The 26,203-nt window shown below is 44.2% G+C and overlaps 1 protein-coding gene across 1 annotated transcript in view; it reads left to right on the top strand.

Moving 5' to 3' along the window:
- usp25 (ubiquitin specific peptidase 25) overlaps positions 1-26,203 on the top strand; it is a 79,229-nt gene that overhangs the window by 44,211 nt on the left and 8,815 nt on the right. The window contains exons 15-25 of the mRNA XM_048238004.1: positions 3,107-3,110; positions 5,181-5,251; positions 6,488-6,716; positions 8,304-8,579; positions 11,188-11,333; positions 12,796-12,954; positions 16,124-16,219; positions 20,496-20,674; positions 21,379-21,457; positions 21,945-22,024; positions 24,325-24,448. Of these exons, the coding sequence (XP_048093961.1) occupies positions 3,107-3,110; positions 5,181-5,251; positions 6,488-6,716; positions 8,304-8,579; positions 11,188-11,333; positions 12,796-12,954; positions 16,124-16,219; positions 20,496-20,674; positions 21,379-21,457; positions 21,945-22,024; positions 24,325-24,448 (1,443 nt within the window). The remainder of the gene's footprint in view (positions 1-3,106; positions 3,111-5,180; positions 5,252-6,487; positions 6,717-8,303; positions 8,580-11,187; positions 11,334-12,795; positions 12,955-16,123; positions 16,220-20,495; positions 20,675-21,378; positions 21,458-21,944; positions 22,025-24,324; positions 24,449-26,203) is intronic.

The following is a 26,203-nucleotide window of genomic DNA, read 5'->3' on the forward strand; positions in this document are numbered from 1 at the left end:
TGCCGGTCACTTTGGCACCATTTTTTTCTAGCGGAAACTCTGGTTCTTACCTTACTCTGGGTCATACCTCTCCCGTGTCGGTATGTGCACTCAAACGCTCTGGTGCGCGGCGCGAATCTGTTAGCATGTTGCTATGCTAGCGGGCTCAGACGTAGCCATAGATAGAAGTAATCAAAAAGAGGCCAATTTCATTGTTGTCATATTTGTGAAACATTAACACAGGTTAATGTATACCTGTGAGTATTGTCTCTTTCAACTGTACAGTGGGCATCGCTTTCAAATGGCCACTTCAGTCGCGCATTACGAGGCGTGAAGCTGCGTGAAGCTTTAGTACCACTTTCAGCCACTGTCGTCGGCTCTGCCACTGTACATCGCTCTGTCAGTAGCCTGACTGCGCCCCTTCTGAAAAAGCAGGAGGCTAGGCTACCTTTAAACTTAATTGTTACGAGAGGAATCAGCCTACAAATTCAATAACAAAATAAATCGTAATTAAACATTACCTCGATTAAGGCTACTTGGGTATGGCTTAAGGCTTGACTGCACGGGTGGTAGCGAAAATCGAAATCTGCTTTTGATAGCCTACCGGTGCGCTCCACAAAGCGAAAAAATATCTTATTGCTGTCTATGTTATTGTCAGTGTTGGGGGAGTAGCAACTACATAAATCAAAACAGTGTCTTAATTTGCCCTACTTCTTGACTGCAATGTAGTCAGTTGACTGCTTGACATGTCATTTTTATTTTCTGTACAAATACATCTGCTTTATGGCTTAGAATTACATTATTTATTTTGACTGCAGGCCACTTCCCTCCCCATATTCCAAGATTAATATAGTAGCCTATACAAAAAGCACTTCATACTATCATAAAAAAAATTGTTAAAACGAATAGCTATTTGCAATTTGACAAAACACTGGTCCTCATTTTGCGAATGCGAGGACGATATGAGCCTGTTGCATTTAGTTAGATGTCAGAGTCACGCATAAAGTTTGAAAACCAAAGTATATGGCTCTCCGTTTGGGACATCGAAAACTTATATTTTTAATAGACTACCGTCGAAGATGCTGACTTGCAAAAGCCTCGGGATAACACATTATCTCCACTATCATCAGTCATGCCCCTTGATCAAAGTGGGGAATGAAATAAAAGTTTGAGAACCATCATTTTAACAAGTTACCTGCAGTCCAGAACACAGAATCTGTTGCAATATTCTGATGATCGGCGATGATATCGGCAAATGTTTGTTTTCCAAAGTAAGAATTTCACTTCACCATGTACCTTCGACAATGAATAGCTCATTACACTTGTTACTGTTAAACGTAGGCCTACCTGGTATCATTACAAACATTATCCTGTGTCCTAAAACTGGCATATTTTATGGCATTGTGTCATGTAAGTTCGTTGCAAAATCTAGAGAAATGTGTGAGGTGGTCAGCGGGGGACAATTGAGACACACATTGGATTGTGTTATTACTTGAACATTCCACAGCGCTTTATATAAAATTCTTCAACAGAAGGCCTCGAATGTTGTCTTGTTTGTGGAGCGCTTTGCTTCGCTTCTGTAATCTCGGCTTCATTGAAAATGAGGGCTTCCCTCAATGACCCTCCGAGAATAAATAAAGGTTGAATGAATGAATGAATGAATGAATGAACGAATGAACGAATGAACGAACGAACGAACGAAGGCAGGCTTGCCCAAAATAAAAAAAACAAAAACAAATTGTTCCCTCGCGATTGGAAGCTCCAGTTGCGCATAGGCTAAGCATTTCAAAACATCGCAACGTAAAATGCCACAAAAAAGCTAAAAAAAATTAGGAGTCCTAAAGTTAGGAGTGACACGCCCATTATTTTTAGGAGTTGCTCCTAAATTCGCCAGTTAGGAGCTACTTTTAGCCTTAAAATTCTTTGTGAACACGGCCCCTGAATAAAAAGGCCTAGCCGAAATGAATCAAGGCAAAACAAACAGCCTAGTAGCCTAATGATACATACGGATTGATGTAGTATCTTTGTAACGTTATTAAATTATTCTGTTACTATGCTTACGTTTGCAAAAGAGAACATTTTAATTTGATTCACAATAATGTTACATTTAATTTACATGTTGACGATGATTAGCCTAGTTTTGGTTGTTGTTGGCGGCGTTATTGCATGTTAGTTATGCCTACAATGCAAAATTGCTTCCTCACGATTGGAAGCTCCTGTGGGAGGCAGGGCCGGATTAACTGGGCACAAATGTCTGATGGCCCCCCTTCCCCCCAGCCAACGTGAATCGGGTGGTTAGTTAATAGGCCTATCGTGAAGATTTTTCCTGCCATCTAAGGCACGAGCGCATCTGTGAGGCTTTATAGGCTATGCCGAAATAGTTTTCAACATTTTGAATATTAGTGTCGGGTGAATTGAAATGTTCTCAAAGTAGCCTTATGGCTGAAAGCTGATTGGGATCCCCCCCGTCAAGCAATATAACCATACAAGCGCTTCCTGCACTCATTGTTTCAAAGGAGTAATTTTGGCTTTGTCAGAACTGAAGAGCTGTGGAATGACGCGACGCGATATGCCCAATGAAAATAAATTAACGCAACACAACACAGACCCGGCTTCTCTCGCGTCAGTCACTGACATGAACGAAACACAGAACCCGCTTCTGTCACTGACAGTAACCTAGAATAAATGCATGGGGAAAAACACTTCCCCATGACAAAGACATTGTAAACAATGAGAGTTAATATTTAGTCACTAGCAACATTCATCTGTCCTTTGTCAAATGTATTATGTTCCAAGTAGCCTATGTAATTCTGCTTCATAAAGTTGAACAAATACATTTGCTTATTTCACAGAAAAATATAAATAGCCAGTTAGGGTCTACAGTGCAGAGTTGGTAAGTTATGGTAGGCCAACTTGCAGTGAACATACAAACAGGGGAAATTATTTCTCTTGTAGCTGAGTAGCCTCAGGTGCGCCGCATGAAGAAGCCAACATGCAAGCCAATGAATCGTGCCCTCCCGACAATCCGCCGTTAAACTTGCTTAAATAGGTTAACATCACTCTAAGTTAAGCCTTCAAGCAAGGAAAACGATGATTTGAAGACATCTGTTTTAGTTGGAAGGGCAAGAGGGGTAGCAACAGGGCAACACAGAGACAGGCCGATTCTTGGGGCTGTTATGAGAGTATTAAAATATGGGATATTCTACGGGGAAAACATTAAAAGCGGCAAGACAGCGGGGAAAGTTAAAATATGTGATAAAACGGAAAAAAGTTGGCATGCATTGTTTGGGTCCCCGCACAGGGATTATTTGTCATATTATTAATCACATATGATTATTTGTGAAATTGTGCAAACAGGAGCAACATTTGAAAAAGGAAGGACTGGTAGCATGCAAGCTCACGGGAAAGATTGATTTAAGAACGTTATCACAGTGTGTGGCTGTGGCTGGCGAAGACGGCGACAATTGGCAGGGGAGGGTCATGTCTTTTTTAACAATTCTGTCGGAGGGTCATTGAACAATTTCTAGCAGGCAAGAGAGGGTCATGCAACTTGCAACTGAAGCACTCAAAATTCCTCTGGTGGCCTTCAATAAATAACACCAACAGTCCCTAGATTGCTGCTGGGCTATATCGTCTTGGTTCATGTCTGTTAACAACTCATTGTCGTCAAGCCATAGCCTATCTCAAGGGTTGCATCCATTACAAACAAACATGCAATGTGAGCGTCTGGAATTGGGGAGAGCACTAAATGCTCTACTGAATAAGCACGAAGTCAAACCTTTAAATGAAAAACACTCTTTAATAATAAAACAATAAATAAACCGTTAATGAAGTAAACTTGTGACCATCAAAAATCGTTTTATCGCCTGTAACTCACGTGATAACAGGGCGGTAACAGGAAGGCATTTGGCTGAGCAACGGAGGTTAATATGCTCTATATTTTGTCCAAATGATGTCTGTCTATCATCGTTGCACTCGGAGAAAACCAGAATGTTTAATTTGTCCTGCTTCTTCTCGGGCTGCAAGCGAGATTCACTTTCGCAGTTAACCAAATATTTCTTTATTAGGGCAGGGCAGGCATATTTCTGGCTATTAAATTATTTCTAAACCAGTCTGCTAAAGTCTGTAGTGAAGTCTGTGTAGGGTTTTCCAGGCTCCATTTCTTTTACGAGAGACACCCTGCTCACTTGAGCCATCTACCCGGTTGTTTGGGTTGTTGCAGCGTCTCACTGGAAAAAAATACAAATTAAAGTTGCGTGATACCGCGTGATCCCACGCACGGACCGCGAGTGAAGCTGGCCAAGTCGAAGCACTGCCCACTGTAATCTCATTCATTTTTTGACCATACTGAGTGGAGCTAAGTTAGTTAGCCACAGCGCTAACATTTAGCTAATTCCATGGTTTGCTGGTGGAAGTACGATGCATCCTTAAAAGCACTGGACTGGACTGGGACAGTTCTCTTTGCTAAAACGTTTTGTTTATCTGCTGTTGACTCGTTCACCAACACTGTCACATCGCTCACACTGTCCTTGGTGGTCCTGTCAGTGCTGCCAGTGAGTGTAAACTGATACATTAAGAAATGCACATGAAGACTGCACACAAAATAAATGTGACGAAGGTGCTCACACAAAGTAAGTAAGTGTATGGTTGACAAAGGCTAAGGGTAGGCCAAAGTAAAAGCAACGTTTTGCTTTCATAGCCCACAATGTAGATGTAGACAGATAATGTCCCAGCGTGATCAAAACTTTGTTATGGGAGAAATGACTATCGGCCGATATACTCAAATATTGATATCGGCCTTCAAAATCCCATATCAGTCCATAGTTCCAACAAACGTTTGCATACACTGTCGTAAAGTTGTGTAATTCAAACTACACCTCGCGTCCTGTGGTCTAGGAGCATAGGAGAAGCATAGTTCTTCTTATATTGTTGCATAGTTGTGTGAAAATAAATAATTATAAATGGATCTAAGTTAGAATTCTAGTTCAGTATGTCATTGCTACCTTGTGTTAGGACTTTTTTTAAGTGTTTAAAATGGGAAAAAAAATCACCAGGTCCTTATTTCAAATAGGTAAAAATCACCAAAATACGCACGCACACACACACACACACACACACACACACACACACACACACACACACACACACACAGTGAAGAGGAGAGTGTTTTCAGAGTGTCCTCTGTTTGTCTTTCGTTCTAGATCTCCAGAGCAGTATATCACGGATCCACAGGACCATTGAGCTCATGTACTCGGATAAAAGCATGACGCAGGTACGGGGAACTAAGGCCCCCCTGGGCTTTCAAATGAGCTTGACTGCACAGGCTTTGTAAAACAAGCAGTTGATTTGCCTTAAAGCTGCAGTTGGCAAGATTTTTTTGATCATATTCACTGAAACTGACACTGCTCCGATAGAACAACATAAATCAGCCGGTTTTAGAAAAAAAATATCAGACACACTTCTACCTCCACCTAGAGCCGGTTATTTGTTTTGCAAAAATCCACAGCTCCTGGTTCTTCTGGTCCAATCAGACTGTCAATCACAGTCTGGTGCAGTCTGGTGCGCACTGACGAGCACAAACTCGATGAGAGGGTGCTCGGTGGTCGTGGGAGAGGGGCATGAGAGTTGTAAACATTCTGAATTTTGGCCAAGTCCCCTCAATCTGTCAGACTTGCCAACTGCAGCTTTAAGCTAAGACTGCAGGTCACATTGTTGTCCAAGCTATGATCCAGATAGTACCACTTATTATGTATAGTCATTTACATTAAGTCTTTTTTATTTGTTTTTTTAGTTATTACCGTATAAGTTGCATCAGTCAAAGAATGTGTCATGAAGAGAAAAAATGTAGCTAAAAATGTAGAGGATGCAATGCAATCAAGCATTTTGGGCTACATGGAGGCACAAGCTCCGAGAAGGAAAGATAAAAACATGCGCGTTTTCAAAGAACACGCAGGGGAAGCCTAGAACGCTCTCATGACTGTAGACGGTAATGATTCATGTAGGGTTCATGTCAGTTAATATGAATTAACATTTAAAAACATGCCCAATTATATATATTTTCATATATAAGTCGTACCTGACTATAAGTTGACCAGCCAAACTATGAGAAAAAGTGTGACTTATAGTCCGGAAAATATGGTAATTTGAACTTTTCATGGAATGGAAATATCAAATTAATTAAACATAAAACATCAGAAACAATCCAGACATGCTTAAAAGATTTACAGAAATAATCAGTAATTTAGATGTTATTATGTCTGAAAATCGTCTCAAATCAAGACTGTGTGGTTCCACTTTAAGACGGGCTCTCTGTGTGGGTGTGTGTGTGTGTGTGGTTGTGTTTGTGTTTGTGCACATGCGTGCGTGTGTCTATGGTTGTGTGTGTGTGTGTGCGTGTGTCTGGTTGTGTGTGTGTGCGCGTGCGTGCGTGTGTCTATGGTTGTGTGTGTGTGTGTGTCTGGTTGTGTGTGCATGTGTCTGGTTGTGTGTGTGTGTGCGTGTGTGTTAGGTGCCGTACCGGCTGCATGCTGTGCTGGTGCACGAGGGGCAGGCCATCGCCGGCCACTACTGGGCGTACATCTTTGACCCGCGGCAGAACGGCTGGATGAAGTACAACGACATCTCCGTCACCAAATCGTCCTGGGAAGAGCTCATGAGGGACTCGTTCGGCGGATACCGCAACGCCAGCGCATACTGCCTCATGTACATCAACGACAGGAAACGCTTCCTTATAGAGGGTCAGTCCTCAGAGTGGACAGCAGGACGATGAGGACGATGGATTAGTTTATTAACTTTAATGCATTTTGGGCCCAGTGAGACATAATCCCTTAAAGAGAAAAGATGCTGTGCCAGATGTAGCTACCAGCCAATTTCCATGTGAAATCCTATTATGATGATCCTATTGATCCAATTTCCATGTGCAATCCTATTATGATGATCCTATGATGCAATCCTATTATGATGTTGGTGGTGATGATGATGGTGATGTTGATAGTGCTCATATACATGTGGTTGAAAAGCAGGTAGATGATTTTGATGATTGTGGTGATAATCTTCGTGGTGGTAATAATGATAATTGTGAAGATGTTGATGATTGTGATCATGTACGTGTGGTTGAAAATATCCTAATCCTAATAACCCGTGAGGTGAGGTGACGATGAGGGTGATCATGGACATGTGGTTGTAATAATCCTAATAATATCCTAATCCTAATAACCCGTGAGGTGAGATGAGGTGAGGAATAGCTACCATTAGCTGGGTTTGCTGACTCCTACACTAATGTGATGGGCTCAGTTCCTAGATATCTTAGAGTGGGATTAAACATACGCCTAGTGGATTAAACATACGCCTTGAGTGGGATTAAACATATGCCTAGAGTGGGATGAGTGGGATTAAACATATGCCTAGAGTGGGATTAAACATACGCCTTGAGTGGGATTAAACATACGCCTAGTGGATTAAACATACGCCTTGAGTGGGATTAAACATATGCCTAGAGTGGGATGAGTGGGATTAAACATATGCCTAGAGTGGGATTAAACATACACCTAGATTAAACATATGCCTAGAGTGGAATTAAACATACGCCTAGAGTGGGATTAAACATACACCTAGATTAAACATATGCCTAGAGTGGGATTAAACATACACCTAGAGTGGAATTAAACATACGCCTAGAGTGGGATTAAACATACGCCTAGATTAAACATATGCCTAGAGTGGGATTAAACATACACCTAGAGTGGTATTAAACATACGCCTAGACTGGGATTAAATATACACCTAGAGTGGGATTAAACATACGCCTAGTGGATTAAACAGACGCCTAGAGTGGGATTAAACATACACCTAGTGGATTAAACAGACGCCTAGAGTGGAATTAAACATACACCTAGAGTGGGATTAAACATACGCCTAGAGTGGGATTAAACATACGCCTAGTGGATTAAACAGACGCCTAGAGTGGGATTAAACATACACCTAGATTAAATATACACTTAGAGTGGGATTAAACATACGCCTAGACTGGGATTAAACATACGCCTAGAGTGGGATTAAACATACGCCTAGATTAAACATACGCCTAGTGGATTAAACATACACCTAGAGTGGGATTAAACAGACGCCTAGATTAAACATACGCCTAGACTGGGATTAAACATACGCCTAGAGTGGATTAAACATAAATGCAGAGAAAACACGCTCTGTTGTCTGTGGTAATGCACACAGGCCAGAGAAAACACGCTCTGTTGTCTGTGGTAATGCACGTGTACGCGCCAGTAGAGCTTATATAACGCAGTTGCATAATGTGTGTGTGTGTACAGAGGAGTTTGACGTGGAGACGGGCCTGATGGTGACCGGCCTAGCTAAGCTCCCAGTGGACCTGCAGGAGTATGTGAAGGAGGACAATGTGCAGTTTGAGCGCGAGCTGAAGGTCTGGGACATGCTGCAGGCCCGCAAGGCTCAGCAAGAGAAGCAGGCCCTCGCCTCTGCCACCACCCTCGCCTCCGCCACCACCACCCCCGCGGCACCACCCGCTGGCACGGAGACCAAGGCAGCAGGGGGAGACGGCACAGAGACGCCACAGGCCAACACCACAGGTGAGATGGCACAGAGACAGCACAGGTGAGATGGCACCGACACCCCACAGGTGAGATGGCACAGAGACAGCACAGGTGAGATGGCACAGAGATGGCACAGGTGAGATGGCACAGAGACACCACAGGCCAACACCACAGGTGAGATGGCACAGAGACAGCACAGGTGAGATGGCACAGAGACAGCACAGGTGAGGTGGCACAGACACACCACAGGCCAACACCACAGGTGAGATGGCAGAGACAGCACAGGTGAGGTGGCACAGACACACCACAGGCCAACACCACAGGTGAGATGGCAGAGACAGCACAGGTGAGATGGCACAGAGACAGCACAGGCCAACACCACAGGTGAGATGGCACAGAGACAGCACAGGTGAGGTGGCACAGAGACGCCACAGGTGAGATGGCAGAGAGACAGCACAGGTGAGATGGCACAGAGACACCACAGGCCAACACCACAGGTGAGATGGCACAGAGACAGCACAGGTGAGGTGGCACAGACACACCACAGGCCAACACCACAGGTGAGATGGCACAGACAGGACACCACAGGTGAGATGGCCAACACCACAGGTGGAGATGGCACAGAGACAGCACAGGTGAGGTGGCACAGACACACCACAGGGCCAACACCACAGGTGAGATGGCACAGAGGCCAAGACAGGGCCAACACCACAGGTGAGATGGCACAGAGACAGCACAGGTGAGGGGTGGCACAGAGACACCATGCAGACAGAGACCACAGGTGAGGTGGCACAGAGACAGCACAGGTGAGGTGGCACAGAGACACCACAGGCCAACACCACAGGTGAGATGGCACAGAGACAGCACAGGTGAGGTGGCACAGAGACAGCACAGGTGAGGTGGCACAGAGACAGCCCAGGTGAGATGGCACAGAGACAGCACAGGTGAGGTGGCACTGGTGAGATGGCACAGAGACAGCACAGGTGAGGTGGCACAGAGATGCTACAGGTGAGATGGCACAGAGACGCCACAGGCCAACAGCACAGGTGAGGTGGCACAGTTGAGATGACACAGAGACAGCACAGGTGAGGTGGCACAGAGACCGCACAGGTGAGATTTCACAGAGACTGCACAGGTGAGGTGGCACAGAGACAGCACAGGTGAGGTTGCACAGGTGAGATGGCACAGAGACACCACAGGTGAGGTGGCACAGAGACAGCACAGGTGAGATGGCACAGAGACAGCACAGGTGAGGTGGCACAGAGACAGCACAGGTGAGGGGCGGGGGGGACAGAAGTGAAGTGGAAAGACAGGATGAGAGATTTATAGATGGAGGGATATGGGACAGGGGTGGAGGAGGTGTATAAATGGAGGGATATGGGACAGGGGTGGAGGAGGTGTATAGATGGAGGGATATGGGACAGGGGTGGAGGAGGTGTATCGATGGAGGAGGTGTATAGATGGAACTGCAGACCGAAAGAAAAATAAACTAAACTTTTTCCAGATTAGGAAATATTCCTTAATTTAGTGTTCTCAAATAAAGAGGTAACAAATTAGGGGGTAGTGGTGCGAGCGCTCATTCATGTGTGTGTGTGTCTGCGCAAGTGAAACGGAACCACTGGAGATAACGTGGATAGAAGCAACAAACAATGTTACTTAAAACAATGGACAAAGAGGATTCTTGCTGTCCATGAAAACAGCATAGAAACAGTCTAGTCTAATCCAAAAAAATGGAAATAACGGGTCTTTAAATTGACACTAGTTAAGCTTGTATATACAACACAAATATATTCCCTTTGCAATGCATTATGCTTTATTGAGGTAGGCTTTAAAAGTTTATTTTGAATTTGAGCATAGTTCTGTCTAATCTGTATTTTACATTTCCTTACGAAATATATAGGCTATTAGGCTATCATGCATTAATAGCCCTTTGATACAGCCATGGGCCGTATCAAATAGCCTATGATGATGACTCCGCTTTTACACATTTATTTTACTCTCGCTGGAGTGAACGCAGAACTGGCTGTTGCGCAAATAAATGGATCAAGGGATGATCTTCATCTCTGTTCACCAAAACTATGGTTTTCCTAATCCAATCGCACAAAAGATAATTTCTGAAAGGTTCTCTATTGTTAACGTGCAATATTTCTCCATGTGGGGTGGCAAGCCTGTCCCACCTGTCCCTCCTCCTGGCCCTGTGAAACATGTCTTAATATGCCTGTGCTATATGTGCAGTATGCCATGTCCTGATGGTGTGTGTGTAGTATGCAAGGGTAGTGTGTGTGTAGTATGTGAGGGTAGTATGTGTGTGTATGCGAGTGTAGTATGTGATGTCCAGAATGTCTTAATATGCCAGTGTTCTATGTGTGTGTGGTATGTGAGGGTAGTATGTGTGTGTATATGAGTGTAGTATGTGTGTGCGTATGTATGTGTGTGTAGTATGTGAGGGTAGTATGCGATGTCCAGAATTTCTTAATATGCCAGTGTTCTGTGTGTGTATGTGATGCTTTGTACAGACTGCAGACAATAAAGATCTTTTCTCCCTCCACCTCCACCTCTTCCTCCACCTCTTCCTCCACCTCTCCCTCCTCCTCTCCCTTTCTCCCTCCACCTTCTCCTCCTCCTCCTCCTCTTCCTCCTCCAGCTGCAGCCCAGCTGCCTGACCCTGAGTACATGGAGCAGCAGTCGCCCACTGACGACTCCAGGCATCTGAGGGAAGAGACCGAGAGGGCCATTGCTACGGCAGTCGCAGAACACAGCACCCAGGGCCCCGAAGTCCTGCTCAATGCGGTACGAACACACACACACACACACACACACACACACACACACACGCACACACACGCACACACAGACCTCTGAGGCCTGAGCCTGAAGCTGGAAACAGACCTCCCGATTTTTTTCAATCTCAAGTATGGTATGAGATGACATGACGGATGACAGACGGAGTCTGGTAGATTTGAGCTGTTGGTTGGTTAATGGCGACCTTGACGACCATAGAACAGATGGGTCAAGAAAATCTCAAACATGTACAGTATGATGGAATGTGGATCGCGAATCACAATGGAAAGAATTGCAAAGGATTCAGTCTGTTACCCAAACACATAACGATTCCACGACTGAACACCATGACTACCGTTGCCTCCCTTGGACTTCCCACGGTTGTCACGGACTTTCTATCCTTTCAAAATCAGGCTTAAAAATCGGGAGGTCTGTTCCCGCTTGAAAGGACCCTAAAGCAACCACCAAACATGACACCAAAAGCCTTTGATCTACACTTATTCATTTAGCCTTGAATTCCTTCTTAATGGAGTAGGACTCGGCCAAATTCTCTCTTTTTCTCTCTCTCTCTAAAAGATATAAAGAAGTGATAATTTAGGTACCGTAGTCTTAGGGGTTCAAGTTTCTGGTTTCATTTGGAGATCCTGTAGAAATTGTTTTTCCTACTCTGAGGATTTAGTGTTCCTCTGACTCCCTGATCCCTTTGCATATTTCCCAGTCCCCCTGAGTGGGTTTGGAGACTCATCCCGGTTCGGGTTAGGTTGTGTTCAGAACCCTAGACTCATCCCGGTTTGGGTTAGGTTGTGTTCAGAACCCTAGCCCATTCGGAGACTCATCCCGGTTTGGGTTGGTTCTGAACGGTTTGGGTTGGGTCTCGTTCAGAACCCTAGACTCATCCCGGTTTGCGTTGGGTCGCATTCAGAACCCTAGACTCATCCCGGTTTGCGTTGGGTCGCATTCAGAACCCTAGACTCATCCCGGTTTGGGTTGGGTCGCATTCAGAACCCTAGACTCATCCCGGTTTGCGTTGGGTCGCATTCAGAACCCTCAGAACCAGTCCTTCTGATTAGCTTGGATGTAAGGGTGCTGACCTGGATCTGTGTTTGTCAGCATGGCCCTCCAGTGACTCCATGCAACTCTCATCCTCTTTTCCTTTCTCTCTTTGCACCTTTTAGCACTTCTCTCTCTCCCTCTCTCCCTCCCTCCTCCTCTCTATATCTGTTTTTCTATCTGTCTGTCTGTCTATCTATCTATCTATCTATCTATCTATCCTCTCCTTAGCTATCCTTCTATCCATTCATCATCTGTCTCTTCCTTACACTTGAGTTTTTGCATCTGTTCCCGATTGTTCTCCCACACTCCTCTAGCCTTTTCTCTCTGTCTGTCGTTCTTTCCCTCTCTCTTCCTCTCTCCACAGTCCAGTTCCATCCCTTCATCCCCGATCCCCACCCCCCACCCCGCTGCTGCTCAGGCCCCCCCCCCACCTGCCTCTTGCCCCCAGTCCTCCCCTTGCCCCGCTGTGCAGGGGTGGGCAGATGCCCCCTGCTCTCCCTCCCAGGTAGTGGAGATGGCCACCCCTCAAGTAGGAACCAGCCTCACTGAGACAGAGGAGGAGGGGTACGATGATGAGGTAGCACCCCCCACCCACCTTCCTCGCTTCACTCCTTCCTTGTGCCTCCCCCTGTGCCTGTCTGAAGTCTCCATGGTGACCTGTGACCTTTGCCCTCTGCTGTGAACCTGGGGCGTCTGGGATCGTTCAGCTGATCCATAGACCTGAGCTTTGTGTGCATCTGGACGTGAATGGGAATGTGACGTGCATCACAATGCTAAAATACATGAGGAAATATGAGCTCATCTTACTAGGGACAAGCATGGGCATCTCAATACTAAAATACATTATGAAACATGGTCATCTTACTAGGGACAAGCATGGGCATCTCAATACTAAAATACATTATGAAACATGGTCATCTTACTAGGGACAAGCATGGGCATCTCAATACTAAACTACATGAGGAAATGTACTGTATGGGGTCATGTTACTAGGGACACGCATGGGCATCTCAATACTAAACTACATGAGGAAATATGAGCTCATCTTACTAGGGACAAGCATGGGCATCTCAATACTAAACTACATGAGGAAATGTACTGTATGGGGTCATGTTACTGGGGACAAGCATGGGCAGATCTGATAGAAGCAGCACTTGTTCAGCGCATAGACTGTTCTATATATACAGTCTATGGTCCAGCTTGTTGTTTTTTGCAGCTGTTTTCCAAATGAAAGGATCAGGGGCCGGTTCCCTGATAACGCTCACTCTTAGCGCGCTAAGAAGACTCAAAAGATACATCTTTCCAAAGTTGTTTATGTTCCTAAGTGTGTTCCCCGAAGTGTCCCTTAGGAAGCTTCTTAACACTCAGCCTCTTACGTTCGACGTTACAAAGGCGCTGTCCCAAGTGAAGGTGCTGAATTAGTTGGCATCGATTGCTCAGGAATCGTTTTTTTACTTCACGCGAAGGTGCATGACGGCGTTAAGAAAGACAACACGTTCTATGCAAATGAAACATTCCTCAAATTATTCCAGTAACATTTATTTGAACATAGTTTAAGATATCAGTAAAATATAAACTATTGGCCCCAGCAGTGGCACAACTGGCTGGGGCACCTGCACCGTACGCCGGCGACCTGGGTTCGATTCCCGCCCCGTGGTCCTTTCCGGATCCCACCTCTCTCCCACTCACTTCCTGTCAATTTCCAATATTCTATCTAATTAAAGGCATAAAAAGCCCAAAAAATATACTTTAAAAAAATATATAAACTATTAACTAAATTATCAAATTGTCAGTAATATGTTCACACGATATGTTGTGACCGGTAGAGTAACCGGGTAGACCTATCCCTCGCTAATCATCCACCGTTATCCAGTTGACACTTCTTGACATGGGTTTAACGACTTCTAAAAATGATGTAATACACTTTTATATTAATGGTAAGGTATCTTACAATTAGAATTGATTGGCAAGCAGCTGCAGTTACTTCTGTTTAATGTGGTATTGATTGCCATTGGTTAATGTTTTCAATAAAAAGCAACCTATCTACAATGAACAGAGAGAGATTTAGATACAGTATGGTGGGGAAGCAACGTAAAAAAAGGGCACCAAGCTTCTCGTCAGAGGAACTTAAAGTTTTGCTGGACGAGGTGAGCTTGCACAAGGTGACACTGTTTTCCAGCTTTCGGAATAACTTGTGCAACAGCAACAAAAAAGAGCTATGGAGCGACATCGACTACACGGCGTTTTTGATTCAATACAAGGACACGTTGGATCACTGCCATAGGCCTAGTTGGTCGCTTACTGGACACCACCATGCTTACCTATTTATAGATCTTAGCCATTTAGAGGCAAATTCTTTGCTAGCTTTTAATTATCAAAAGTGATTGCCAATTTGAACGCTTTAATGACATTACGAAATAGCCTAGGCTAATTACCACCATATTAGTTCTGATACCAAATAAAGTAAACTTCATAAATAGACCTGCATCCATTGCGAACATATTTTATTATTAGTCTTAAAATGTCCATAACATAAATCGTTGAGCCACAACATCATCAACATACTGTACCATAGTTTGACTTGTACAGCGCTGCGCTGATTTCTAAAGACTGCTGCACAGTGGCGGCGACTAGCGGCTTGAGAGCTCAAACAACGTTAAGAGAGAGCTTACGAATGGTCCAGACCAACCTTACGAAAGTGTGACTTACAGAAGATATACTTAGCGTACGATCGTGTCGGGAAAAGATAACGTTAAGAGAGGGGTTAAGAGGGTTAAGAACTACTTAGAGATAAGAACGTTTTGGGGAATCGGCCCCTGTTTGTTCAGCTTGTTGTCTGTTGCAGCTGTTTTCCAAATGAAATGATCTGTTTGTTACATCTCAGCAGACTGCTTGTGCGTTGTGTCAGTGGAGGGCATGATGTGGAGGGGGGGGCATGATCATGAGTGGAGGGGGGGGTCTCGTATACAGTGTGTATTGTGTGTGGGGGATGTCGTGTACAGTGTGTAATGTGTGTGTGTGTGTGGAGGGTGTCGTGTACAGTGTGTGTGTGTGTGTGTGTGTGTGTGAGGCGGGGGTCTCATATTCAGTGTGTAGTGTGTCTGTGGGGGTCACCATTATGGGTGTGTGTGTGTGTGTGTGTGTGTGTGTGGAGGGTGTCGTGTACAGTGTGTGTGTGTGTGTGTGTGAGGCGGGGGTCTCATATTCAGTGTGTGTGTGTGTGTGTGGAAGGTGTCGTGTACAGTGTGTGTGGAGGGTCTCATATTCAGTGTAGTATGTGTGTGGGGGGGGTCTCATATTCAGTGTGTAGTGTGGCTGTGTAGCTTTGCAGCATCTGAGATCTAGTACATGCACTTCTCATCAGCCCACTTCTCATCAGCATCTGAGATCTAGTACATGCACTTCTCATCAGCCCACTTCTCATCAGGACCCTGCTGGGCCGTCCTGCTCCATCTTGGAATCATTTCCCACAATCCTTTGGGTTGTGTGTTCTATAAAGTGTCGGTTTTGTGAATGACTCCTAAACTGGCTGGAGTGGATGTCTGAGTGTGTGTGAATGTGTGTTGCAGTACACAGACGATGGGCTGATATCTGTGTGTGTGTGTGTGTGTGTGTGTATCTGTTGATCTTTTAGTAATGAATGTCCATTTCTTATCAGGAATGAACAGTGTGTGTGTGTGTGTGTGTGTGTGTGTGTGTGTGGGAGGGAGTGAGTGATGTTGTGACTGTTCTGTATTCTTGGGCAGGCTGTGCTGACTCCGAGTTTGCAAGGTGTTATTATGGCTGTTGGCAAAACCAGGAAAATATTTGACAAGTACGGCCCAGAGACGGCCTTCTTTAAGGTACCCCCTAGCTCCCCGCATTGCCCTGCATGACGGCCATAACAACCCCCCCCACCCCATCTCACCTATGCTTGCTCTCACACTGTTTCTCTCGATTCTGTGTGTGTGTGACTTCATTGATATGGCATTGATGTGGAAAACACAATTCATAGATGATTAGAACTTTTGGTTTAAATCCCAAAAGCGATGGTTTCATTTTTAAAACTCTGGCCCCTATTATTTGGTCTATCAATGCAATTGAACAGCAAGTTAGACCTGGGGCCTATTGCACAAAACTAGGATAAGGGATTAAGCCAGGATATCTTGGTTATCCTGGCTCAATTTATCCGTGATCCAGTTGCACAAAAGCGGGATAGGGGGCAGCAGGATATGTTATGGTATAAATCACCATGGCGATTTATTCTGTGGAGCTAGCCTGCTCCAGACCAGGCTAAGTTCCAGGATCTATTTAATCTCACCCCTTATCTCAGTCAGCAGTCACCACAAACGGAAACCAATAGTTATTCCACTGCCCACTACACATTGTTATCACATATACCTAGACCCACTGTCATTATTTAAACGTTTGTGATCATTAATTAACTTTTACATACTCGCCATTCCCGACCTGTCATGCTACAATGTGACGTCATGGGAGTGCCTAACCATTTCACGCGTGGTGGTCGTGGAACTAGTTGCAATATTCTCCTTAACAGAGGTGTTGCTGTTTGTTGCTGTTGTGAGAAGGCTATCTACCTACTTCACACCGTAGAAGAAGCAATGAAGCCGCTCTAGTTGCCATGGTGAATCAGTGAATCTGTGATCGGTGGTGGGGTCTATTTGAGGGAGCCGTGAGCGCGCACTTATCCAGGATAGGTTTCACCTGGAGCCGTGAGCGCGCACTTATCCAGGATAGGTTTCACCTGGCTTGATGAATCCGTGTCTGCTCATCCTGGCTTGCTCGTTGTGCAACCAATTAAGCCTGTACGCTCTTGTTTTGTTTTCATTGAGCGCAGCTCAGTAACTTATCCCGGATGTCTTAATTCTGCTATTGTGCAACAGGCCCCTGGACATGAATTACAGCAGTACTGGGATATTCCTTAGCAAGTTAGACCTTGACATGAATAAAGCAGTACTGTGTTTGTTTGTTAGTATGATGATTCTTAAATGGCTTGCACAAAATTACACATGATTTCTGTTTTTAATGTAGTTGTGTAGATGGCCTAAATATTACCCAGGGGTCATTTAGCAACTTGATGAGCATGAATTGATGAGTCTTTGCTTGTTTGAAGAGAACAAGAAATGATACGATGTAATAAGAGTATATTAGGTAGATGTAGACGGTGCTTCGTAATTGCGTACAGCATGGTTGTGGGCTGTAAGCTTGCTGTGCTGTTGGAAAGCATTGGAGTTTGGGAGAAACAAAATCAGGGACTTGCATGATGCCACAATGACTTGGTTCGGTTGTCATAGATAGATAGATAGATAGATAGATAGATAGATACTTTATTGATCCCTAGGGGAAATTCAAGGTCACATACAGTATACAGTAGCATACAGACAACATACACACTTGGGGCAGCCGTGGCCTACTGGTTAGCGCTTCGGACTTGCAACCGGAGGGTTGCCGGTTCGAACCCCGACCAGTAGGCACGGCTGAAGTGCCCTTGAGCAAGGCACCTAAACCCTCACTGCTCCCCGAGCGCCGCTGTTGTTGCAGGCAGCTCACTGCGTCGGGATTAGTGTGTGCTTCAGCTCACTGTGTGTTCACTGTGTGTTCACTGTGTGTTCACTGTGTGCTGAGTGTGTTTCACTAATTCACGGATTGGGATAAATGCAGAGACCAAATTTCCCTCACAGGATCAAAAGAGTATATATACTTGCTTACATACTTAACCTTACTTACTCACACACACATTTACTAACAGCAGAAAAAGTAATTAAAAGTATATAATATAAAAAAACACAACTAAGCAATAAGGACTGTAGAATATACTAAATATACTAAAATACAAATTATACTAAATAAAACTTAATCTAAATCAATTCTAAAAAACAGTATCCACATAGTGGATGATTAATCAATCAGGTGCGCTTGCAATGACTGAAGCAGGGACTGAGCCTGTGGTCCTCTGTGCGTAAGGTAAGGTGCTCTTTGTGAATGAGTGTCATGGTGATGGTGCAAATGAGTAAGTCAAACAGTGCAACAGTGCAAGAATAAAGTCTATATATCTATGTATAAATAACTATATTAAGAAAGGTATAAGTCTGGTCACAGTTCGGCTGTGGCATGGAGGGAGGGCTTGTGCAAATGTGCTAATAAAGCACGCAAACAGTGAGGCAGAAGACAATGGTAAAGTGGCTAGTGGACAGACAGTTCAAGACATTGGAGGTGGTGAAGAGGCCGACAGACTATGCGGATAAGTCTATTTCTCCTCTTCCCTTAAAGGAGAATTCCGGTGTGATATTGACCTAAAGTGTATTGAAACATGATGCCGAGTGTGAACGTATGTCTCATAGCCCATCTCAGCTTGTCCCCTGCACTCCAAAATCTGGCTAATTAGCCGATGCTACCAACAGCTTTTTCAATAGTGGTGCTTCGCATCGGGCTAGCCATGCAAATAAATCACTGTTTTACACCCATTTCACGAGGCTCAATGTATCTCCCACACTTCATTGGTAGACTTCGAGGGCCCTGACATTTAAAAGCGAGACATTGAGAACTTTGAAAAAGCACTGGTAGTGTACTTACAAGGCGATTTATACAGACAGTATCTTCGCGGGTTTAACGTTTGCAGCCATCTTGAATTTAGTCACGATAAGTCGAAATGACGAGTAAGAATGAACAGGTATGATAAGGGATCAGATTCCAAAAGTAATTCAGTGGAAATGCATGGATTCCAGTTGCTGCTACTGGAAGAAACTGGAATCCATGCATTTCCACTGAATTATTTTTGGAATCTGATAAAGGAATTCTCCTTTAAGTGATGCATTAAACAGTTCAATGGCCCTGGTGACAAATGACTTCCTCAGTATGTCTGTTGGGCAAGGCAGTGAGCGAAGTCTCCAGCTGATCAGGCTCTTATGCTTAACAATAGTGCTGTGGAGTGGATGACACTCATTGTCCAAGATGTTGATCATTTTGTTCAGGGTCCTTTTGTCAGATATTGAAGTGATGCGCTCCAGTTCAGCTCCCTCTACAGAGCCAGCTTTCCTTACCAGCCTGTCAAGTCGCCCCGCATCCTTCTTCCTTGTGCTTCCTCCCCAGCATACTACTGCATAGAAGAGGACGCTGGCAACAACAGACTGGTAGAACATCCTGAGGAGCTTGCTGCACACATTGAAGGAGCGCAGCCTCCTCAGGAAGTACAGCCTGCTCTGCCCTTTCTTGTAGAGTGCATCAGTGTTGGCTGACCAGTCCAGTTTATTGTCCAGGTGGAAACCCAGGTACTTGTAGGGGCTTACCACCTCGACATTGACCCCATCATTGGAGACTGGTAGCAGAGTGGGCTTAGACCTGCGGAAATCCACCACCATCTCCTTGGTCTTTGAAGTGTTGAGTTGGAGATGATTGAGTTTGCACCATTGCACAAAGTCCTCCACCAGGCTCCAAGTCATGCCGACGCAGAGATGAGGATAAAGAGATGCTTGGTTAGGTTGTCATGCCGTCGCATCCAGTTTTCAGACGCAGAGATGATGAATAAGAGTTGCTTGGTTAGGTTGTCATGCCGTCACATCCAAGCTCTACACTCAATATCTGAGGTGATCCAGTTTTGTTCATTTTACAATTGAAAGGTTTAGCCTAAAATAGGATTTTGCAAACTACACTCAAGACCATTGATTTGAAGTCCTTGAATTTGATGATCTGGTAGCAGTGTGGGTTGAGCTTGGCCTGAATGTCGTGCTCCACATTTAGAAATGGCGGCTGGTAGTGGAGTAGTGGCTAAAGAGCTTGGCTAGCATGCAGTAATCTGCAGAGTTGTGGGTTCAATCCCCGCGTGTGCCCCTGAGAACACAAGGCACCTAACCCTTAAGGTTGCTCCGGGGAGACAGTTGATGTCTGTAAGTCTCTTTGGATAAATTGTCAGCCAATTGAACAAATAATAAAATAACAATAATAAATAATAAATAATAAACAACAATAATAGATATTTCACATTAGCAGGCCCAGCGCTTTGGCTGCTGCTCTTGTGTGTATGCCAGCATGTGTAGTAGTGTGTGTGTGTAGCGTAATTGAATGTGTGTTTATGATTTTGGCCTTGTGTGTAATGGCATGCCTTTGTGTGTGGGGTGGCAGGCCATCGAGGTGGAGTACACACGTCTGCTGAGGTTGGCTCAGGAGGACACCCCCCCGGAGCGAGACCACCGGATGCAGCACGTCATCGTCTACTTCATCCAGAACGAGGCCCCGCAGAAGATCCTGGAGAGGACACTGCTGGCGCAGTTTGCAGACCGTAACCTGGGCTTCGACGAACGGTACTGCCCCTACTACTTTTCTAGGCCAGGGAAGGGCAAAGGTCACGGGCAGGTCTGTTGCTAAGTCTCTACTTCCAGAGTTCCTGAGGGTTTTCTGTGGCTAAGTATTCTACTTCCAGAGTTCCTGAGGATTCTTCTGTTGCTGAGTATTCTACTTCCAGAGTTCCTGAGGGTTTTCTGTGGCTAAGTATTCTACTTCCAGAGTTCCTGAGGATTCTTCTGTTGCTAAGTCTTCTACTTCCAGAGTTCCTGAGGGTTTTCTGTTGCTAAGTCTCTACTTCCAAAGTTCCTGAGGGTTTTCTGTGGCTAAGTTTTCTACTTCCAGAGTCTCTGAAGTGTTACTGTTGTCCTGTATTGCTTCATCTCTGAGAAAGTCAAGATGTTGAGAGGAAATGTTTTTGAAGTCAGAAACTGCAACTGTCAGCATGCCATGCCAAGCAAGAGACATCTATCAGAGTTGGCACAGCGAAATTCAAACGCCTCTAATTTGGTGGCGAATCAGTGTAGCTTAAATCAAGCGTAGACCTTTGCTCTACAGTGATAACTGCTGTATACTATATATTTTTATTTGTTTTTCACTTGAACTATATTTTAAATTCAATTTAATTCACTGTTGACTATTTTAAAGTTTAGAAAATGCATGATTTTTCCAAAATCATTGAGTAATCGGTAGTGTGTGTGTGTGTATTTTTCACCCTTGTCAGGTGCAAGAGCATCATGCAGGTGGCTTGTGTGAAGCTAAATCTGATCACACCGGAGGAGGTCAACATGCAAGAATATGAGGTGTGTGTGTATGTGTATGTGTATGATCACGCCAGAGGAGGTCAACATGCAGGAATATGAGGGGTGTGTGTGTGTTTGTGTGTGTATGTGTGTATGATCACGCCAGAGGAGGTCAACATGCAGGAATATGAGGGGTGTTTGTGTGTTCCACTTGATTGTTACTAAAAGGAACTAAGCTGTCGATTTCACTGTGTAGTCCTGTTATAATACGCAGAGAATATCAACAGATCATAGAGTCTAGACTATGCTGACTTCTGTACTGCCCCCTGCAGGTGACCCTCAAAATTGCCTTCTCTTCATCTGACTTCACTAGAGATTATACTGACTTCACTAGAGATTATGCTGACTTCACTAGAGTTTATACTGACTTCTCTTCATCTGACTTTATTACAGATTATACTGACTTCACTAGATATTATACTGACTTGTCTTCATCTGACTTTATTACAGATTATACTGACTTCTCTGTGTTTATCTGCTGAAACAGATGTGGCACCGCGAATATCAGAAGTTTCGGGACACGACAATATATCTGATGATTGGCTTGGAACTCTTCAAGAAGGAAAAGTAAGGCTATCCCCACTAGATGGCAGCAGATACTATGGGACCTCGTTGAGTTGCACACAAGTTTAGTTGGTAGGAAAAGTCAGGTTGTTACATAGTGTACTTAAACGTGATATTGGACTTGGAATGTGGAAATGTATCTTCTTAATTAACCAATATAATGCTCCACCTTACCTCAGTAAGTCAGTTTTTGCCAGGTGTTTAGTAGTAATACTGTACAGGTGGGTCTCAAAAAATAAATTAGAATATTGTGGAAAACTTTTTCCCCCAAAAAGTAAATCTTTAGATATATTTTAGATTCATTAGATATCATGTAAAATATTTCAAGCCATTTATTGTTTTAATCTTGATGATTATTGCTTACAGTTCATGAAAACCAAAAATTAGTAATAATACAGAAATGTTGAAAAGAAATGAACTAATCTGACTAATCTGAAATAGTTCATTTATTAAACCCAATACTTTGTCAGGCTGCTTTTGCACAAATTGCTGCATCAGTGTGGTGTGGTGTGGAGCCAATCAGCTGTGGCACTGCTGAGGTGTCACGGAGGCCCAGGTTGCTTCCATAGCGGCATTGAGGTTGTCTGGATTGTTGGGTCTGGTGTCTCTCATTTTCCTCTTGACAATACCTCATAGATTCTCTAATCAAGCAGTAAAACCATGGTAAGCAAACTAGTTACTAGCAGCTTTTGCACTGTGGGCAGATGCCCAATCCTGCTGGCAAAGGAAATCAGGATCTCCATAAAGCTTGCCAGCAGATGGAAGCAAGAAGTCCTCTAAAATCTCCTGGTAAAAGGCTGCATTGACTCTGGACTTGATAAAACACAGTGGACCAACACCAGCAAATGACATGGCACCCCAAATCACCACTGACCGTGGAAACATCAAACTGGACTTCTGTGCCTCTCCACTCTTCCCGCAGACTCTTGGAACTTAGATCAACATGTGTTTTTATGTGAAAAGAGGAGCTTGGACCACTGAGCAACGTTCCAGTTCGGTCTCTCCTTAGTCCAGGAAAGACACTCTAACCTGGTCTCTGATTCAGGAGTGGCTTGACTCTTGTAGCCCATTTCCTGGACTCGTCTGTGCATGGTGGCTCTTGATGCACTGACTCCAGCCTCAGTCCACTCCTTGTGAGGTTCCCCAAAGTTCTTGAATCAACTTGCTTAACAATTCTCTCAAGGCTGTGGTCATTCTTGTTGCTTGCACACCTTTTTCTACCACAATTTTCCTTTCCAGTCAACTTTCCATGAATATGCTTTCAATCAGCACTCCGTGATCAGCTGCCCTCAGCACTCCGTGATCAGCTGCCCGTCTGCTCGGCTTGACCTCCTTTGTGGAGGGTGTCAATGAGTATCTTCTGGACAACGATCAAGTCATGACTGTGCATGATTGTGCATGACTGTCAATTCAATTCAATTCAAAGCACTTTATTTGTCCCCAAGGGGCAATTTAAAATTTGTGCATGACTGTGCATGATTGTGCATGACTGTGCATGCATGATTGTGCATGACTGTGGTGGTGTTAACTGAACCAGACTAATAGCCTCAGGAGGCTCAGGAAGCCAGCATTTCTGTATTATAATCTCTTGATTTTAATATTTTGAGGTACTCATTTTTTATTTTTTCATGAGCTGTAAGCCATAACCCTCAAGATTAAACATCATTAACACAACTCATTTACAGACACATTAACACTGACACACATCAACACAACTCATTTACACGCACATCAACACAACTCACGCACATCAACACAACTCATTTACACGCACATTAACACTGACACACATCAACACAACTTATTTACACCCACATCAACACAACTCATTTACACGTACATCAACACAACTCATTTACACACACATTAACACTGACACACATCAACACAACTCATTTACACCCACATCAACACAACTCATTTACACAAACATCAACACAACTCATTTACACACACATTAACACTGACACACATCAACACAACTCATTTACACCCACATCAACACACATGTACATGTGTGTGTAAATGTGTTGTGTTGATGTGCGTGTAAATGCGTTGTGTTGATGTGTGTGTAAATGAGTTGTGTTGATGTGTGTGTAAATGAGTTGTGTTGATGTGCATGTTGATGAGTTGTGTTGATGTGCGTGTAAATGAGGTGTGTTGATGTGCGTGTTGAGTTGTGTTGATGAGTTGTGTTGATGAGTTGTGTTGATGTGTGTAAATGAGGTGTGTTGATGTGTGTGTTGATGAGTTGTGTTGGTGTGTTGATGTGTGTGTTGATGAGTTGTGTTGATGTGTTTCAGCTATGTGGAGGCCCTAGTATATCTCATCTATGCGTTCCAGTTCAACAAGGAGCTTCTGTCGAAAGGTCAATACCGGGGTCACGATGAGAAGGTCATTGCCCATTATCGCAGGGAGTGTCTGCTGGTGAGTGCTACTCTTGTTTCCCACGGAAACAGCTGAATCTTCAAGCTTAGAAAACTACAAGAAGGTTCCAAATGTTTGGGAAAACATGCTGCAGCCATTTTGTTTTGGTTTTCTGAAAGGCACGGACAAACTATTGGTCTTGTATGTGTGTTGGTCTTCACTTCCAGGAAATTAAGTTCATAATCTGTAAATCTGTCCAAAAGTGTTCATGTGTGTGATGCCACTGTTTGTCCTGAGGCACGGCACATGGGGAGTGAGGAGATTGTTATTTGCGGCTGCAGCTGATTTGGGGTACATTTAGACCTGTAGTGTATTGGGGTACATTTAGACCTGTAGTGTATTGGGGTACATTTAGACCTGTAGTGTATTGGGGTCATTGGGGTACATTTAGACCTGTAGTGTATTGGGGTCATTGGGGTACATTTACACCTGTAGTGTATTGGGGTACATATAAACCTGTAGTGTATTTGGGTACATTTAGACCTGTAGTGTATTGGTGTCATTGGGGTACATTTAGACCTGTAGTGTATTGGGGTACATTTAGACCTGTAGTGTATTGGGGTCATTGGGGTACATTTAGACCTGTAGTGTATTGGGGTACATTTAGACCTGTAGTGTATTGGGGTACATTTAGACCTGTAGTGTATTGGGGTCATTGGGGTACATTTAGACCTGTAGTGTATTGGGGTACATTTAGACCTGTAGTGTATTGGGGTACATTTAGACCTGTAGTGTATTGGGGTACATTTAGACCTATAGTGTATTGGGGTACATTTAGACCTGTAGTGTATTGGTTTCATTGGAGGAAGCTGATGTAAGAAGTGGATAATAAGATATTGAACATGTAGCAGTTATCATTGGATGACTACAGACTAGCTTGCTGTAGGTTTAACATTTCTGTTTTTGGTATATTATTCTGATGTAACATGACATGTTATAGGAAGTGCCTTATTTCGGAGACATATTATATGTAACAATTGTTCGTAGTAATTTATTAGGAATGTGTTAGCCTAGTTTTAAGACAGGCTTTTCATGAAATTATACTTTAATATCTGGTTTGGTGCCATAAAAGTTCAATGATATTCAGCCCTACTTAATAATAATTTTGTTTTGAATTTTTTGTATCAGATTGATATTCACTGAAGTGTGCCTCGGCTGGATATTTATGTCATATGTACGTCAGTTGGGTTTTTGGCAAACGTGTGTCTCAGTTGGATATTTCAGGACCTGTGCCTCAACCAGTTATATAATACTCTGTTACCTCAGCTGCAGATACTGAGAGCCCTAGCATATCAGTGCATGTCAGACGTCTGCTTAATGTTTGAAAACACACACACACACACAGCTAGTACCAGGGCATGCCACACAGATAGCTGTCTATTTAATTTAATTCGCTTATTTATTGAGATTGAGATTGTCTAAGAGCGCTTTCCAGAGCACATAGCCTGAAATCCTAGTGTTCACTCAGGCAGCTGAAACACCGCAGGAACAAGGCTTGAGCAGAACCCGGCTGCCTGAGGCTGCTCCTGTGCCCATGGCCCTGTCCACTGGCTGGCTACACTGTGGCCTGCCCTGTGCCCATGGCCCTGTCCACTGGCTGGCTACTTCACCCTGGCCACACTGTGGCCTGCCCTGTGCCCATGGCCCTGTCCACTGGCTGGCTACTTCACCCTGGCCACACTGTGCCCCGCCCTGTGCCCATGGCCCTGTCCACTAGCAAATGTGTCCATGTTAGCCTGCTGCTGACTGCCTCCC

The sequence above is a fragment of the Alosa alosa genome, chromosome 2 (assembly GCF_017589495.1).
Source record: "Alosa alosa isolate M-15738 ecotype Scorff River chromosome 2, AALO_Geno_1.1, whole genome shotgun sequence".
Lineage (NCBI taxonomy): Eukaryota > Metazoa > Chordata > Actinopteri > Clupeiformes > Clupeidae > Alosa > Alosa alosa.